Genomic DNA, 18,948 nt, shown 5'->3' with positions numbered 1-18,948 from the left:
TGAATATTTTTTATATAAGATCTGACAGTTTCAAGTTAAAGAATGAAAACTAAAAAAAAAAAGGAGAAAGTTCTTCATTTGGGCTGGATAAGCATTGACTATATATTCTATCATGAAAGAAGAATAACCACGTATTAATGAGATCAACACTGTGGAGGCAATTATTCTCATGAAAAATGGAAAAAGTTCAAATCATCTCTATGTAACATTCATAAAGACCTAAATCTTTGTTCAAATTCAAGTTTTTGCTGATGAACATGATAATGTGAAGAATTTATTGAAGGTTATAGATAAACAATTTACTACAGATGATAATTAGCACATTGAAAGCGTTCCTTAAACAATCTATACTTAAAACCCCCAAAAGAATTAGACATTTAATCAAATAAAAACCAACTCTGCATATATTTAATAATCAATACAATTATTAAATCCCCAAAAGATTCAAAAGAGTTAATACCTTATAATACCAACTCTACGTTTAATCATGTAAAAACCAAAACCAAAGGAATACAAACCTTTAACCAGTGGTCGAAGATGAAGAATGAGAGTGAAGAGGTGAGAATGATCAGCACAAAACAAAGTAATGTCAGACTAATGACATAAAAAAAGTTACTATACCAGTTATAAGTGACCTGTAATAGTATCTTTATGCTATGCCAAATTTAATTAAAATTCATAATAAACTTGTAATTTATTATAAAAGTATCGTCGTTTCCCTTATCATAAAAAGTAAATTATAACTTAGTGAGAGAACTATTTCTTCGTTCAAATCATTCTAATTACACCATTCAAGTTGCATTATTTATTTTAATATTTGATAACTATGTTATAATGTTATCTTCAGAAGATCATATAAATATATTAGCAAATATATATTGGCGGTGCAAAAATAATAATTTTATCTAATTTGAATAACGGAAAATGTTTCACATGAGATATGTAAAAAATGACTGGAAGATTGGGGGGTTCCGGCCTGTCCAAAGTAATGCATTGTTCTAATTGTTGTTGAGTAGAATAAACAACTATAGTTGTTTTGCATCAATGAATTAAGAATGTCTGTCCATAGTTTCTCTGTGATGCTACAATGCTTGATACTTTTCATAGGTCAGAATGTACTTAGACAGAAACCATGTCCTAATGCATTGAGAAATTCGCTTTGTACGAGGACACAACTATGTCTGTATACATTGTTAACTTTTCCTCACACTGTTCATCCCTTACATATTTTTATTCTCCCACACGTCCTTTTATTTTAAATAAAAACTATTTGAAGTCTTGTATAAGAGACTGTTAATACCTTTTCTCTTCTAGCATATAAATGAGCATCACAGAAATGGAGTAACTAAATTTGGGCAAGAGTTTAGGTGTTTTAGGTTAGGTTTTGAGAGAGTAGAGAAGCATGTATCAGTGTAGTTCCCAAATGTACGGAACTGATTGGGAATACATGGGGATTAGCAACCTAGCCAAGGTTGTTGGATCAGACCAAATTCTTGAGCCAAAAAGCTCACCTTTCAACATTGTCACCACTCCTCTTCAAATTCAAACCCCACAAGGCTTTTGTGCAACTGCAACAAAAGGGCTTGTGAGTTTTCAAGCTCAACAACATGCTCATCATCAGCATCAGATCGAAGTTCCTGCTTGGTGCTTTGACTCTAACATGCTGAATATTTGCCAAGCCTCTGGGGATAACTTTACCACCAAACAAGATCCACCCTCGTCTCAATTCACAAGCTCCTTGTGCCCGGTTGCTGAATCTTTCTTGTCGTCCAGCACTGGTGCAGATTGTCCTTCTTCTTCTGAAAAATATTGTAAAATTACTTCCTATTCTGAAAAACATAGCAGCATGCAGCCTGATGGTATGCCATATTACGATCACTTTTCCCAAGAAGAAGATAAATTACTCAGAGATGATGCTGCCACGGATGAAAGGCCCCTTGAAATTTCCTTTCAGAGAAACCAGGTGCTTACTTTTTCAGTGTGTGGCTAGTAGTTTCTGATTCCATTTGAATATACATGATTTAATGTGAAAACTCCTTAGAGAAAAGAGCCTCCATCATAACCCTTTTCATCTTAGTTTCGCTTAGAGAAAAAATTATCAGTCTTCCCTTGTATAGAAATTCATAGGCGCATGATTGATCGTTGACACTCAGGTTAATTTTTTATATATATGATATCAAACGGAGAACCCATTCATATGTTCTTAACTTAGTTTTGATAAACCCAACGCTTTGTGTAGGATTTAGGAACTCCAACCAATTCTCTCTGATGGTAAAACTCATGGAAACTTAAAAATGGTTCATACAACAGACACACATCATTACCTGATAGTTTGAATTTTTGTGCTGATGAGATGCAATATGTCTTATATTAGTTGGAATCATGTACAAAGCCACAAAAGCAAGCTCCTCATAGACTTTGTGGGGTTGCCTGTGTAACTTCTAGCAACTCTGCTTCTAGAAGAGGCAAAAGAAGAATAAAATGGACCGACGATCTACACGAGCCATTTATGATGATTGTTAACAGTCTTGGTGGTCCAGAAAGTAAGTTAACTATTGTTTACACTTAAAAGTAAAAAACAACAAAGAAACCTCTTGTTACTTAATTTGTTCATTGTTAATCGCAGAGGCAAAACCTAAGGCTATACTAGATATGATGAAATCAGATTTGCTGTCCATTTCTCATGTTAAAAGTCACTTACAGGTAAAATCCAATTCCAGTGATCAATTTTGTTTCACCTAATTGTCTCACTAATGTTTCTAACATGTGCCTTGCAGAAGTGTAGGTCTACAATAAACATGCACAAAGCTTTGCAGGGTAAATTACTTCTGTCATTGCCATGGTGTTATATTACCGTAATGCATATACCTTCTGAAATTCCTCAAAACATCTTTCTTTTGAACTGTACCATTGGTAAGCTCAATTGGAGTGAAAACAGAAAGGTGGAAATTAGAGAAATGTATTTGGACACACCTTAAGTCCGGATACATATCATTATGATTCCTCAATTTCTGCCTTCTGATATTTAAATATTTCTACCAAACACAACCAACCCTACAACATTTTTTGTTTGCTTCTATGAATTATAATTTCATTGCTATTGGGGTATACCTTACAGTTACCACTTTGCCTTTCAGAAAAATCCGAGGAAGGACAGAGAATGGATGGGGTGGCTGAGCTTCAAGTGAAAATGTAGCATTACTTAAACTACAACAATCTACACTTTTGTGTTGTTATGATACCTTTTTTTATATGCAGTAATAGCAAGAGATCTTTCAACTAAAATATCAAACAGTTAACCTGCTTTCTCAACTCTGCAGCCACATGCAAATTGAGGAATCAAGGCAACTGCAACTAGAGGTTCGGAGGAATATCTGCCAACAACTAGAGGTAATACATAGAATTTCTTTGATGAAAATATCTACTGACACATGAATGAAATTTTTTATGAAACTCAAGCATTTGGATGACTTACCCTTTACTATCTTGTGCTTGTTTCCTAGATGCAACGAAATCTCCAAATGCTAATTCAACAGCAGAGCCAGCAACTCAAAGTAATGTTTGATTACCAAAAGAAAAAACCCAAACTGGACACAGAACTCGAAGCAACTGTCCCCTAATCATGGTTCAATTGTTTTGATAAGATACTTTATTTTTGCTGCCTTTGGTCTTGCAATAGACAATCAAACATGTAAGTGTGAGAAACGAGTTCTTGGCAGCAACTTCAAAACGTAAACATGTCTATGTGCATCTTGTTCTGCATTCCCACACAAATCTCACATCATTCATTCACACATAAAGAGAAAAACCGAAAACACTTTCACTAAGTGAGGGTCGTATATAAATACTTTTGACAATTCTTTTTATTGTATGGTTTATTTATGATTAATTATCTTTTTTCTTTACATTAACTATAAGATTAATTTAAAATATATAAATTAATGTAAATATGATCTTTCTATAGGATTGTTTTAAACTTACAGTTCACTTAACAAATTCAGATTTTGTATAATTGATTTAAACTTAAAAACCACTTAACAAATATCTATAATCATGATGGTTATATTAATCATGATGGTATTGAACAATTACTTCTTTAGTTTAAATTGCACTAAATACAACAATCCTTTACATTATGTACGAAAAAACAACTTTAAAACAATTCTAAAAAATTGAAATATTTAGTAATTGAATTACTTGCAATTGAATTATATTCATTTCTTAAATAATTAGTTTGGATGGTGTAATTGAAATATCTTAGATTTCAATTTTGTTGTTTGAATAACACAATTTAATTTTTATTTTACGGAGAACTCAACTTCACCTTTGAGTCTAACTTAACTTAGTTCGACCTTTAATTTAGTTCGACCTTTAATTTAGTTCGACTTATTTTAACTTTTAGTTCAAGTCAACTCGAGCTAATTCGACCTCGATTTGATTGATTAAAATATATTCAACCTTAATTGATTTGACTCAATTTGATTCAAGTTGACTCGACTTAACCTTCAATTAAAATAGATTGATTTAAACCTTATTTGACCCCTATTCACCTTTTGGCTAAGCATAAATGTCTTTTTGACTTGATCACGTCAAATTTGACCAAAGTATTATTTGAAAAACAATCGCCCTTTATTAAAGCCAAATATTATAATTTGGAATACAACCACTCTTGATTGAGATTAAGTGTTTTTTGAACATAATCATTCTTGACACCAAGTGCTCTTTGGAATACTCACTCCTTATTAAATACTAAATATTATTTGGAACACAATTATTATTGACTAAACAGTACAAAAAAATGCTAAATTACCCGATCACATTTTAAGAAAGAAAAAATTTATCCATAAAATAAAATTTACTAAGGAATTTTAGTGAATGATTTTAGAATTTTAACTAATAACAAAAATATCTTTAAATAATGGATCCAATATGTCAATATATATTTTTTATTATCAACAAAAACATTGTCGGCAATTGATGATCTATCAATTTATTAGTAAAATCCACTTTGAATTTATATTATCGACGAATATTTTTATCAATAAATTTTGTTGATAAATGAGTGTCGAAGTTTCCATTTTGAACTTTGAGTATTTTGTGGTAAAATCTATTAATAAATTTATCGATAATTTTTTTTAAATGTGTAGTAGGTAAATTGTTGATAATTAATTTTTTTAAAATTCTTTGATAAATATGTTTGTAATTATTTATTTTAAAAATTTGTCAGTAATTGAATTTTTTAAAAATTTGTTAGTAATTAAAGTTCTTTAAAATTTTTCGATAAATACGTTAGTAAAATAGGTGACAATTTTTTCACCAAATATGATAATATTTGTTATACATTAATTATATATAAGTTAAAAGAAGAATAGAACAAGGAAAAGAGAAAAAGACTGATGAGACTAAAAAGGTAGTGAAAAAGAAAGATAATGAAATAGAGGAGATTACATAAAAATTAATTTAAAAGATCACAATGTCTCATAAAAAAAGTTATGCACTTTTCTAGATAGTTATGAAACACAAAAAGTGTTATTTTTCACAAATGAAAGAATTATTTAAGATTACGCAAATTTGTTTTCGTCATTGTTTCAATAGTTTCATCAACTTTGTTTCTAAAAAAAAAAAAGTCTTCTTTATATAGAGTTTGAAGAAAAGAGCAATGTAAATCCTTTGAAGGTGTTGTAAAACAAATTGGAAGTCCTCTTCTGCTTCTTATAATGTTAAGAAATATCTATAGTTTCTCAATGTATTTTTGAAAATTATGTACATATAATTATGTATAAAAGTAGATTTACTTTTATATTGTTGAGTAACTTTCAAAGTTTTAAGAAATTTTTATAATTCAAAATTTAAATAAAATAAAAAATGTCTTGTAAAATTAAAGAGTAAGTAATTTTTTTGTTCAAGGATGATAATAAATGGAAGTAATATATAAATTGAGAAAGATAAATAGTATAAATATTGACACATTTTGTTTTTAGTATAAAAGAAATTATAATCTTAATATAATTATTTAATTTTGTTTCAATTGATTAAGATAATCAAACATCGTATTTGATATTTAATAATTGTTAAATATATTTATTAAAAATAATATGCTTAATGGATAATTATTAAAGATAAAATATATGTTGAATTATCTCAATTATTAATTATTAACTGGTTCAAACAAAATTAATAAAATTATAATTTTTATATATAGATATAAATTTTGTATTGTAGTAAAGGTAGATGTGTCTCTACACTTAAAAATCTGTAAGAGCAAATTATATTTTTTTGTTAAAAAAAATGACAAAATAATTTGATTATACATAGAAAGTATATTACAAATTTATTTACGGTGAGGCTGGGCCGAACACGGGCCTTAGAGTTTCTTGCAAGATAAGCCCGTACTGCATATAAACCAGAAGCCCAGGGTGGATGTATAAGAGAGGCCCAATTAAAGACCTAATGCATTGGGTTCGGAGGTGTTGAGTGGAAGAAGGTGGAGAAGAAGACATGGAAGATTTGAAGAAGAGAAAACTGGACGAAGCAGGAAACGGTGATTTTGCCTCCAAGGAAGAACTTCGCTTCCTCATTGAACCTCTTGCAAAACCCCAGCTTGTTGATCTTCTAGCTAAATTGTGCGTTTCATATTCTCAATTCCACTTCTTTCCTTCTTCAACTTCTTTCTTTTTCCGTCATCCTCTCCGAGCAATCAGTTTCCCCATGCTTTTTTGCTATCTTTTTTCGCTTTCATCCGTTGGTATTGCAGTTCTTTCATTGAATTGTGTATTTTAATTTTGAATTGGCTCGTGTGGAACTTGTATCTTGTAGTAGTGTCCTTTGGGGACTGTAATATATAGTTTTTTAACCTTGTTGGATTTGTGAGTATGTGGTAAAGTTTGGAATTGCAGGATTTGGCCTTAAAATTGTTGAAGCATGGGTCTTTAGGAATTAGCATTTTTTTTTCACTGTTTCACCATTGACACGGTCCTCGGAATAATTTCAAACTTAATTTTTGTCCCTTTTTCTAAGTACAGATTGAAATATGGACAACCATAACAATTTCCTCCTTCTTGCATTCCATTAAGCTGTCTCACCCCCATTGCCAGCTGTTTCTTGTTGTGGGGATGAAAGGTGGTGTTTGGCATATAATCTAGGCTGTAGTTAATGACTTAGTGCTGACCCAGACCCAGTGCACTTTGTTGTCATAGTTCTAGAAGGGTGACCCATAACATAGTGGGATTGGAGGAGGAAAGAAGCATATGACATTATCCTTGCAATTTGTGGATTTGAACCTTATGTGTCTAGGACACAAGGCAGTGTCCTTACTAGTTACTGGTGTGCCAAGGCTTGTCATCTCAGGGCATCATGGTTGTTAATTGACAAATTTAGCATTATTATAATTATGACTAGATGAAACAAAAATCGACCATTTGTACCTAAAACATTAAAATAAAATCAATAAATGCTTGGTGAAAATAATTTTTTCTACTTTGAGGCGGGTATTAATTTTCTGCTTCAGTTTCTCAGAAAAGAATCCTTTTTTGGGCATTGCTTTACATTTGTGTGTATACAATGTGCAGTTGTCATCTTTGAATTGTTGGTACCTTCTGCTTGCTTGGTGTGCTTTGCATAAAAAGGGGCCAAAAGAAATTGCTCCCACTTGTATGCTGTGTGATTGACCGTGTGCATGTGTGTTTGTTTTCATGTTGAGGCATAAAGAGGGTCCCAATATCCTTCAATTGCAGAAGAAATAAAAAGTATTGCAAGTGCTGATCCTGCCCATCGAAAGCTTTTTGTTCGTGGCTTGGCATGGAATACCAATTCAGAAACTTTGCGTGCTGTGAGTGCATTGGTGATTGTGTTTAGTGTGTCATGCATGTGATTGCTTCCATGTCACATGGAATCTGCCCAACAAAATTTATTTTCTAGAGCTCCAAATTTTTGTCCCTGTATTTCCCACCCTGTACCTTGTCTCTGGCTCGAGCCTTGAGAGCTAAAAAAAATGAAAAATTCTTTCTTCTCTGTATGTTGCCTCTTATACATTGCTTATTTTTCCAGGCATTTGAAGAGCATGGAGAAATTGAGGAAGGAGCTGTGATCTATGATAAGGTAACAGGGAAGTCCCGTGGCTATGGATTTATTACTTTCAAAAATATGGAATCAACTCAGCAAGCATTGAGAGCTTCTAGCAAGTTAATTGATGTAAGCTTTGCCGCATTTTATTGCTTTGGATTTTTATCTCTTATATACATGAATCTGCAGTTTTGCTTTAGCAACATCATGGTATCTGAGTTTGCCTCTTTGAATCTCTTAACTTGCCAATCCCAATACACCCAAACTATGAAATGTATCAGGAAGATTATTTTGTATGTGGTTCTTTGTTGAGGGAGCTTATTTTCTGGTAGCAAACAACCTGTAATCAGGGTTTGTGCACTTTTCTCAATACTTCTCATGTTGAAGAATCCAATTTACGTTTACCTACCTTGTACTGTTGAGAAACATTCAGGCCTAGTGACATTTCTTAAACCTTAGGGCCTAAGGTCGAAAATACACAGGAAGGTTATTTGTGATTTGTATTTTCTTTATTCTTATAGATTTTAGTAGTTTAGTTGTGTAGGTGCTGTCCTTCCTAAACCCCCAAAAAATGAAAAACTATTAATATGTGTGAAACTGTCTGCAGCTGTCATTCCGACATTTCCCTGATTGATTGTAGAAATTTGTGTTTTCAGGGAAGATTGGCTGTCTGTAATCTAGCCTGTGAGGGTCTAAGTGGAACAAGTAGTGCTCCTGATGTTTCCCTGAGGAAGCTTTATATAGGAAGCTTATCACCAGAAGTCACAAGTGAACTGCTGCTCAACTATTTTGCGAGGCATGGTGAAATAGAAGAAGGTTCAGTTGCATACGACAGGGATACAAATGAATCACGGTAAAAGCAACACGTATTACTTGGATACAAACTTTATAGTCTTTTTAATTTCCATGAGAGAAGCTCGATTGCCTGAGAAAGATAGTTGTTAATTTGTTACCCCAGCCCACTTAAGTATGTATTCATGTATTCATTGGTGGAGAGCATCCAGTGTTGCTTTTGAAAAAATCTATTTGTGCTCACTTTAGTAGCTCAGAAACGGGTTGTCAGGAATGGCTTTGATTATTTTTCTTTTAAAGAAAATGGTTTATATAGAGCAACGCTCATATATAGAGCTCTGCCTATATATTTGCAACAGTCACATAGGGAAAAACTATATGTTAATTGTATGTTCTCTGAAATTATCAATTTCATATATCTATTTTTGTGCCGATTTGTTCTGTCGAAGTCTCAATTTGAAGTTCCACAATTTTGTTCTCTGAATTATCAACTTCAAAAAATCATGTTTAACAACCTATTTCATCTATGTATCGGTAATTCTCTGAGTTGTTTTCTTACTGTAACGTGTTATTATTGTTTTATTTCCAACTGTAGTGGCTTTGGCTTTGTCACGTACAAGACAGCAGAAGCTGCCAAGAAGGCCATAGATGATCTTGAAAAGACTCTTGGGGTAAGCAAACGCTTCATATTTTATATCAAGTCCGAGGTTAGCTGTTAGAGTGGGACCTGTTTATTTCTGTGCTTAAAAATGTCTTGGATGTGACAATAAGAAATGGAAGATCATTGAAAAAGGCATCTTAATTATACGGTAAAGAAAAAGTAATAAAATATGGTGATTTACACACTTTTAGGCTGCATATTAGACTATAGGGTTAAATAATTTTTTTATATTTCCAAATTTACCCCTATTGAAATTGGTTTCTCTTAAAATATTTTGGTGTTTTTGATTCTCAACCTTTAATAAATATGTTCTCAGGTCTTGATAGTAACTATGTTGCTCTTAAACTAAGAATGTTGATATTTGCAAGGATGATAGCATCTGACACTAGAAAATTAGTACGTTTATATTATTAATTTACAAGTAACAGAAACAAAGATTTTGGGGATACCAAAATTTATTCAACCTACATCTGAATTTGTTTTTATGTTTAACCCTACTTATGACTAAAATACAAACTCCTACCATGTAGTATATTGGAAGGAGATTCTTTCCCTAATTGGTAATTATCTAACTAGACAATAAACTAGCATGATCAATAACAATCTCATGTGTTTTGATTGCAGGCAGTTGTTATATTTTTTAATGGAAATTGCAATTCATATTGAAGCTGTATAAATTTTGGAAGTTATGACATGTTACTTGTTTTGATTGCAGGGAAGGAATATAATTGTAAAATATGCTGATTCCAACAAAGGAAAAACTGGGCAGCCGCCATTTCCCTCTGGAGTGGTTCCAATGGCTGGCTTACCTATGACCACAGGCTATATGCAGCCTGGTAAAGCTCATGTAAGCTCTGGCCACCCTATAAATTACAATTACCCCCAAACTGTTGTACCGTATTCCGCATCTCCTTATCCAAACCCTCACATTGTACCTTCTCCTTATCCAACACAAGGGCAGATTCCTTACCCTCCTCTTTCTGCAAAGAAAGACCAACATGGGTTTCCGCCTACCCAACCTGTAGGAATGAACAACTACCCTTATTACTATCCCAAGCAATGAATGCATTTAACTGAATCTGATGATTTTGACACTCCCTCTCTTTGCTTTTCTTTTCGAATCATTTTAGCTATTAGTTACCTCTCATATCATAAGTCATCACATCACCTGTTAATGAACCTCTGCATCCTCTCTTTACAGCTTTTCATCTAGTTGATTTTTGGCATTCTTATTTATTACTGTAATATTGATTAGAAATTTTTTATATGTATTTTTTTTCTGAATATCTTGAACGGGAGCAACATTTTTTTGTTTTTGCATTTAAGTTACCTTTGAATTTGCTACTCTTGAGTGTGGTTTATTTAGCCTCGCTGGACGGCTTACATTTATAAAATTTTCACCCCTTCCCCTGTTTGACATTTGTTCATGAATCACACCACATGGTCGCTGTTGCAGGGATGTCCATCAGGTGGCTCCTACTACGCAGAATCCATTCCCATTCCTTGTTGTTTTTGAACTTTAATGAAAATAGACTTGGAAAATTGTGTAGTAAAAAATTAAAATTTTAAAAATACTATAGTGACAAATCCTGAATGGAAAGAAATGAAAAAATAAAACTCTTTCGTCTTTTCTTTCAATCGAACCGAAAAGAAAAGTGTTGTAAAACTGACAGATTTCTGATTCTGATATTTTCATTTGTAAATTATGATTAGGAGAGCTACACATGAGCACATAACAGAAAATTAAGTAAAATATATGAATGTTTGTATTAAGGAAAAAGATAAATGGTTTTATTTATAAAAAAAATATAAAATAATGTTTATAAAATAATCAAATTAATCTTATTATTATCATTATATTTAATTTTAATGATAATAAAAATAATTTTATGAGAACATATTTTGTTGTGGATATTGGAAAAAAGAAATAAAAGTAACATTTAGTTGGGTTTTTTTTTTCTCTCAAAATTGTTGGAATGTGAAAATCATCCTTATCTAGTGTTACAAACGTGGGAACAAACAAAGGCTTAGATATTAGGATCTTTAATAAATTTGCTTTTTGGTATTAAGTATGTGATCCTCGTCTTGGCCATTACACACCATCTTAATATATATATATATATATATATATATATATATATATATATATATATATATATATATATATGAATATTCGCGTTGAATTGGCCATTGGACTTCATCTTACTATAGCAGTAGTTGTATTGAATAAAAGGAGAATTATCACTTTTTTTCTAATCTTTATGGAAGAAACTAAACTAGTAAGATAGGTATTACAATTTGGTTTCTTTGGAGAAATTATTCATTGAACTCAAGGCACAACATGACTTCGTAAAAAGACCTTTTAAAGGTTTGGTTCAAAGTGATCCTACTTTTACAAAAGTTCAGTAAAGTTCCATATTTCGTTAAAAACATAACGATGTGTCCTTTGGCCAAACATCAGTGAGCCGTGTAGTTTGATGAATATGTGTTGAAAGAATTAAATGGAGAGAGAGAAACGAAAATGACTATTTGAAGAATTAAATGCAAAGAGAGAAACATAAATGATTTTTAATAGTTGAAGAGAGATATTGATCTATTGATTAGAGAGAGAATATTTCTCTGGACACTACCCAACAATGCACCAGTTTTATACACTCACCTCCAGATTCCACCCTATATCACCTTTATATTATTTCACTCAATAATGATATAATTTTCGAAACCCATAAAACTAGATATTTCACTGTTAGGACAACATCAATATAATTAAAACAAAGAATCCTTGTTTATTAACAACAAAACCGTGACCATTAGATAACCTCTGCACCTCTCTCATCAATCTTTATATCTTCAAAAAAAAAAACTCTTTTAGCTTCCCTAGACCTATTTTATAGACCGAAAATTTAAAATCTCTACAACGAAAACCTTAGCCTGTAATCCTTCACCATTCTTATAATACACCCATGCAATCCCAAAATATCATTTGCGTAGTTTACCTATCAACAAGGGACATAACAACACATGCACAACAACAATTTCATGCACTTGGTATTAACCATATTATGATTTCCCTCCCAAGGTAGGTACCACGAAAACCATTAAATGTCAATATCAAGAACCCCTTCTAACTCTCTGGATTCCAACGTCTACACTATACAGGACGAAAATATAATATTTCTCTTCATCTTACCTTGGCCCCCACATGCATTGAAACTCTTCACTTGCAAGAAGAAAACATGCACTCATACCATTATGTCTACATTACTTAACATTTATACCACTTCCATACATTTAATATCCATCAAACATTCCATGCAATTACAAAATAATAATTTATTATACCCATAAACCCATGTTGGTATCTCTATTCAGAACAGAACCCATCACCAATGCACTTTATTGTCATATTTCACTCATACAACACGTTAAAAATTTCTACTCTTATTTACATTCTTAACCTAGCCAACCCATGGCTACCCTCCAAAGTTTCACGATATGCATTTATCCCTTACTACAAACCACATGCACTGTAATCCTTCAACCCGTGCATTCATATTTTGGGAATAACATCCCAAACCATTTTTTTTCCTTAGCAACCCACAACCTTCCAATTGGGTATACTATTTATCCATACCGTTTCTCAAGATTAACAAGTTTCAAAGGAAACACATCATGCTCAATTAATACATCAAAAAGTTAACTCCCCTTACCTGGGTTTTCTAGTGAATTCTTTAAAGGCCCCTTGGTTCCTAGAAAATCCTGTGACTGCAACAAGGACCCCTGCACAACTCCTTGGTACTCCGAGTCTTCTCTCTATTACTCACTATGCTTATGGTGGAGGACAAAAAGTGGTGGTTTCTTCTCTCTTGCGCACTCTCTCGAGTTGTTATGGAAAGTAGCTTAAGGTTGCTTCTTATTTCGCACACAAGTTGCTGAAGGCCGCACGTTCTTCCTCCCCCGCTGCCGCTGTCGTTGAGGATACCCAGCTAGTGGCTCTCCCGCACCTCCAGGTCTCGCCGGATTCCCTCTAGTACCCACCGGGATACGCCAGTGCGGTTCCCTACCGGTCTCGGTCCGACAGTGGTGGCTGTTGGGATTTGCACCTAACTTACGTCATTTTAATTATTTTAAAATATTTACACAGTGCAACCTCTTCAAATGTGTCACATATTCATCAAACTACACAATTCACTCAGGTTTGGCAACAGTGGCATTTACACCGTTAGATGTTTAACGGCGTGAGCGAAAAGGACCGGATTGAACATTTTTTAACGAAATATGAAATTTTATTGAACTTTTTTAAAAAGTAGGAACATTTTGAACCAAACCCCTAAAAATAGGAACCAAATAATGTATTAAATCAATATTTAAATAACAAAAAAATCAATTAATAAATATATTTTTTTTGAATTTATATTAGTACCATGAAAACAAGAGTGATAAAGTGGTGTGAATTTTGTACAAGAAATTGAGGGTTGTAAAAATATTTATAACTAACCCATCTCCGCCGGAACATGAGTTGGGACATAGTTGACTGTGGGCTTTGGCGTGGCTTCTGAAACGCATCAACATGGCAGTGGGTTCGCCCTAGCTGCGCCGTTGACCCAAAGATGTGTCTTCTCTTCCATCTAACTTCACTCTCCACGTTTCTCTATCATCACCCCTCCGAAACGACGCCGTACCCACGATGTTCCCCTTTCGAAAACTCCACGCTCAGTGCTCCTTCTTCCTTCTTAAACCCTGCCAAAACCCTAGACTTCAGAGCACGAAATCCGCTACCAAATTCGCCGGAAAAGCCACCCTAAAAGAAGCCCAAGCCGCATTGCTCGAGTACCTCCACTCCACGCGCAGCCTTAACTTCTTAGACGCCGACAACATGTGCAGAAACTCGCCCTCCTTCATCCAGGATCTCCTCGCCAAAACCCACTCGCACACGCCGCACGTGAATACCAAGCGCTCCATCTCACGCTACCTCCGCTACCACCCCATCAACGAGTTCGAGCCCTTCTTCGAGAGTGCGGGTCTCTCCCCTTCCGAGTACGCGCCCCTTCTCCCGTCTCATATGATTTACCTAAACGACGACGTTGTGCTCATGGAGAATCACAAGGCTCTCTGCAACTTCGGGGTACCCCGCACCAAGATGGGGAGGGTTTTCAAACTCGCACCTCAGGTTTTTCGGTATAAACCCGGGATCTTGATCTCGAAGCTTCAGGAATACGAAAACCTCGGTGTTTCGCGGAAGACTTTGATCAATGTGGTTGCTTCCAACCCCTGTATTTTGGTTGGGGGTGTTGATTTTGATTTTGTTAAGGTTTTCGAAATGTTGAAGAGTGTTATTGGAAAGGATTGTGATTGGATTGGAGAACATTTGTTGATTAACAAGGGTTGTTGTAATTGGAGGGTGATGTTTCATGTTTTGACTTTGCTTTCTAGGGTTTTCAACGAGAAACAATTGGGTGATTTAATCACCAGTAGCCCTGGATTGATTTTTGAGGAATCTGGAGGTTGTGCGTTATCCTTGATTGGCTTTTTGTTGAAATTTGGATTGTCTGTAAACCGGGTTTGTGTCATGCTGCACGAGTTTCCGGAAATTCGGATTGTGAAATTTTTGTCCAATTTAAGATTGTGTTTTCTGTTCTTGACAGAGATTGAGATGGAGGCTTCGGAGATTGGGAGGATTTTGCAGTCTCACTGCTTGGTGTTGGGTTCCTTCACTATAAAGAGAACGATTACTTTACTTACTAACTTGAATGTTGGAAAGAAGCGACTATGTAAAGTTGTGAAGGATGATCCTCTGGTAATGAAGAGTTGGGCTTTGGGAAGGAGGATTGAGCCTCTGGTTAACTCTTATTTGGAGTGTGAATCCAAGGCGCTGAAGAAGGAGTTCATGCTGAGCTTGGGGTACGAAGAGAACTCCAAAGCAATGAATGAGTCGATTAAGTTGTTCAGGGGTAGGGGAGCTGAGCTCCAGGAGAGACTTGACTTTATTGTTAATGCTGGGTTGGATTATGAGGTTGTCTGTAAGATGATTCGAGAGTCCCCGCGGATTCTTAGTCAGACCACGGATAGGATCAACATGAAAATTGAGTCTCTTGTGAATGAAGGATATGCAATGTCGGATTTGGCTAGTTTTCCTTCCTTCCTTTCGTATTCGGCTCAAAGGGTTAAGCTGAGGTTTTCAATGTATAATTGGCTAAAAAAGCATGGAGCTGCAGAAGCAGGGCTTGCTTTGAGCACTATAATTGCATGCTCTGATAAAGCGTTTGAGAAGATGTACGTAAATCGCCATCCCTCTGGCCTTCAAGTTTGGCGGGATTTAAAGGCACAAATTTCTTCTATGGCTTAGTTGTTTGAAGAAATCCTCCACTTCGATTGTATTATTTGATGAAAGCAAACATGAGATAATATATCGAGTCTTTCGCAGAGACTAATTGCTTCTGACGTGGATAATAATGGACTAATTTTTCAACCTGGTTGTGGTTCTGCGTCAGATAATTTCGCATCCCCTGTTTTCACCATATTTTAAGGATGATTGAACTGCAAGTTTTATTCTGGAATAAGTCACTTAAAGTTGGTAGACATGGTGTGCGCATTGCAGATAGCCAATTGAAGATCAGATGTCACAGAACGACTAATATATGCAGGTTTTCATGAGCTAACATCTAGAGGATTGCTGATTGCTGATATTTATCACACTTCTTGTAGATGGAAAGAACGTTGGCTAGATAGAACAGACATTGTCAATATCACCTTCTTACCCCAGTTACATTGCAGATCGCTAGGGTTTAATTTATAGTCTGACTACATCTGTTCCTCAAGGATGAACCACACCAGCAGTGGAGCTGTTGAGGATGAGAAACTGTATTTCACAATTGAAATTAGATGATCAGGTTTGCTGGGTTGAATAAATTTGTTGATATGATTATGTTTCCAGCCAAATAAATTGTGAAGAGGAACATACATGCTCACCGCAGCTTGGCATTATGTAACAGTATGCTTCTGAAATCAGACACTGCAAGTTTTGATGTAAGTAGCAGGTAAACGATGTCTAGGAGTTTTAGAAAACCCACATTGCATCTGATAGAATGTTGCCCCTCTTCAACTATGCTGAATTAGTACCATATTAGAGCCAACCAAAATTATTTAGAACCTTCAAACACTAAGCGTATCAACTTAGAAAGAATATGAACCTTCTTAATGATGAATAGTGTAATCTTTGGATATTTGCCACAGAGCCAATTATCATCTTTTGAAAATCAGAAATTAAGGAAACAAGTGATCTTGAACTATTAGTGGCTTGTTTCCTCCACACTGATTAGTTGGAATTTTTGCCTTTCTTGCCGGGGCAAAAGTCTAGTATTTAAATACAAACTTTAAAGCAACCAAACTACTTTTAACTAACCACCGTTCAATCCTAACTTTAGAATCCTATTTTAGGTGGCTCCCTTCAATTGGCCATTAAATTCTAGGTTTTCAATTCTACCCTTTTTTGAGCAAATATAGTGTCTAATTTGAATTGTCCTTTCATTAGATGATTAAAGCTTGGACTGAAGTTGGAACTCGTTAAATGGCATCATTACAAAGGGACAATAGCCCTATGGCGGACCCAACTACCATGTTCCATTTATCATTTTGGATTTGATTTTGAGTGTGTGTTAAGTAGTATTTAATATATTTTATTTTCTTTTATTCGTCATTTAGTTATTCATAAAAAAATCTAGTAAATATTAAATATTTTATATGTAATATTATACATTTTTATTTTATTAAAACTTTTTATTTTTGTTATATTATGTAGTATCCTACAAACTTGACGAAAAATTTGTTGGCTTTATAGGTTTTTCACCTCAATATTTAAGGGATCTATTTAATGTAACTTTTCAATTTTTTTATTCAATTTAGTTTATTTTATTTGAAATGAGTTGATATTGTCATTTTTATTAAATTGGTGCTGATAGGTTTCAAAAGTGATTACATGTCAATAACTCTCTCCTGACTTCTCTAACTTTTTACTCTGTTTGTAGTCACTGCACTTCCATAGTCGTCTTCCGAAAGAGTAAAAATATGTTTTGATATATAGTAACAAAGAGAATAAAGGGTGAAAGAAGTTTAGAGTCATTGGGATATCATCACCTCTCAAACAATATTAACATCAAGACAAAATTGAATAAAAAATAAAAAATAACATTAAATAAATCTCTCAAATATTTGGTCCAAAAACCCTACTAAGCAAAAAAAAAATCTTGTATTTTTCTTTGCTTTAAGTATGACAGTATTTTATTTTATATTAAATTTACAAAATTTGTTTTAAAGCAAAGGTACAAATATCACCATATTCAATAATAAGGATAATAATGTTTAATACACAATTCTAATTTAATTAAAATTGTGAAGTGTAAGTTATTTGTATACTTCTTAATTAATTCACTAAATAATTTGTAAGTTAAGCTTCAAAATCTGACGCATATTGGATCTCAATTAAAAAAAAGTAAATTTATTAAAATGAATTTAATTTATTTTATCATAAAGGCTTTGTAATAATATTTCAGGTATTCTAATATTTTAAAAGCCATGATGTGATTTTTTTTAACATTATTCAATAATTTTATTTACTTTTAAAACTTACCTGATTTAAATATATGTTACCAAAACGATGATCATGATGTGTGAGCATGCATTTTTTGGTATGGAAATGCTAAAAGTGTATGTATTGATCGTTGAATATGATTTGAAAGGTATAAGAAAATGAAAGCGAAGTTTAACCAACAAAGTAGAAATTCCAAAAATATAATTCCTTTTAGTGGATGTCCATATTATAATGATTCTACAAATTATAATTAGGTGTTATAATGATAATAGGTGTAAAATACAGAACTCATCAGATACATGGAAAATTAATTATATATAAAAATATTCATAATAACTACTTTAAATTGAACTTAAAATTATCCATCTTAATGACTTATTATAATGTTGCTAGTTGCTATGTCTTATAATTAACTTCTAAATATTGTAAAGAAACATGATTTTTGCAGTAAATATTTAATAAGGAACAATGCTTAAATGCCCTCAATTGCTCTAAACGTGAAGTGCTTGTGCTAAAGGAATACCATCAATGTAAGTTACATTTTAATAATCTAGCACAAAATTTTTATATATATATATATATATATATATATATATATATATATATATATATATATATATATATATATATATATATTGAAATAACTAAAGTGTAAGTTTAAGTTTTACAAAATTAAAAAAGATACATAAACTTATTATTTAAAAGTTTTGAATCGAAAATTGTGTAATTTTTGTTGTATTTTAGGTTCAAATCACGTTTATATAATTTCTCTTAATGAATTTTAGAAAATTCATTAATGACAGGAGAGTCTCTAATTCGTTTTGATAATGATTTAAATCATTAACAA

General features: G+C 33.1%; 3 protein-coding genes across 4 annotated transcripts; all 3 read left to right on the top strand.

Moving 5' to 3' along the window:
- Positions 1–1,299: 1,299 nt before the first annotated feature.
- On the top strand, positions 1,300–3,738 carry LOC108328723 (protein PHOSPHATE STARVATION RESPONSE 1). The gene is made up of 7 exons (XM_017562618.2): positions 1,300–1,963; positions 2,375–2,543; positions 2,627–2,703; positions 2,778–2,817; positions 3,138–3,192; positions 3,321–3,390; positions 3,504–3,738. Exons 1-7 carry the CDS (start codon positions 1,403–1,405, stop codon positions 3,618–3,620), a joined length of 1,089 nt encoding a protein of 362 aa, XP_017418107.1. The 5' UTR covers positions 1,300–1,402; the 3' UTR covers positions 3,621–3,738.
- A 2,708-nt stretch (positions 3,739–6,446) lies between these two features.
- On the top strand, positions 6,447–10,877 carry LOC108327034 (UBP1-associated protein 2C). Its single transcript, XM_017560705.2, has 6 exons — positions 6,447–6,623; positions 7,708–7,828; positions 8,047–8,190; positions 8,718–8,914; positions 9,449–9,524; positions 10,230–10,877. Exons 1-6 carry the CDS (start codon positions 6,499–6,501, stop codon positions 10,575–10,577), a joined length of 1,011 nt encoding a protein of 336 aa, XP_017416194.1. The 5' UTR covers positions 6,447–6,498; the 3' UTR covers positions 10,578–10,877.
- A 3,101-nt stretch (positions 10,878–13,978) lies between these two features.
- On the top strand, positions 13,979–17,203 carry LOC108326925 (transcription termination factor MTEF18, mitochondrial). Of its 2 annotated transcripts, none has more exons than XM_017560538.2 (2): positions 13,979–16,540; positions 17,046–17,203. In XM_017560538.2, exon 1 carries the CDS (start codon positions 14,202–14,204, stop codon positions 15,858–15,860), a length of 1,659 nt encoding a protein of 552 aa, XP_017416027.1. In that variant the 5' UTR covers positions 13,979–14,201; the 3' UTR covers positions 15,861–16,540; positions 17,046–17,203. The 2 variants fall into 2 exon arrangements, with proteins under 2 accessions (XP_017416027.1, XP_017416028.1); XM_017560539.2 differs by having other exon boundaries at positions 13,979–16,551.
- Positions 17,204–18,948: the final 1,745 nt, after the last annotated feature.

The sequence above is a fragment of the Vigna angularis genome, chromosome 2 (assembly GCF_016808095.1).
Source record: "Vigna angularis cultivar LongXiaoDou No.4 chromosome 2, ASM1680809v1, whole genome shotgun sequence".
Taxonomy (NCBI): Eukaryota; Viridiplantae; Streptophyta; class Magnoliopsida; order Fabales; family Fabaceae; genus Vigna; species Vigna angularis.
The sequence above is the reverse complement of the archived record's forward strand: the minus strand, read 5'-3'. Positions and strand labels throughout refer to the sequence as shown.

What these genes read in the sequence shown, in the direction of transcription:
- LOC108326925 (XM_017560538.2), top strand. Translation starts at nt 14,202, where the DNA reads ATGTTCCCCTTTCGAAAACTCCACGCTCAGTGCTCCTTCTTCCTTCTT.
- LOC108327034 (XM_017560705.2), top strand. Translation starts at nt 6,499, where the DNA reads ATGGAAGATTTGAAGAAGAGAAAACTGGACGAAGCAGGAAACGGTGAT. An exon ending in CTTCTAGCAAGTTAATTGAT is followed by an intron (nt 8,191 to 8,717) that starts GTAAGCTTTGCC and finishes TTGTGTTTTCAG; the next exon opens with GGAAGATTGGCTGTCTGTAA. An exon ending in AGGGATACAAATGAATCACG is followed by an intron (nt 8,915 to 9,448) that starts GTAAAAGCAACA and finishes TTCCAACTGTAG; the next exon opens with TGGCTTTGGCTTTGTCACGT.
- LOC108328723 (XM_017562618.2), top strand. Translation starts at nt 1,403, where the DNA reads ATGTATCAGTGTAGTTCCCAAATGTACGGAACTGATTGGGAATACATG. An exon ending in TTTCCTTTCAGAGAAACCAG is followed by an intron (nt 1,964 to 2,374) that starts GTGCTTACTTTT and finishes GTCTTATATTAG; the next exon opens with TTGGAATCATGTACAAAGCC. An exon ending in GCTGAGCTTCAAGTGAAAAT is followed by an intron (nt 3,193 to 3,320) that starts GTAGCATTACTT and finishes TCAACTCTGCAG; the next exon opens with CCACATGCAAATTGAGGAAT.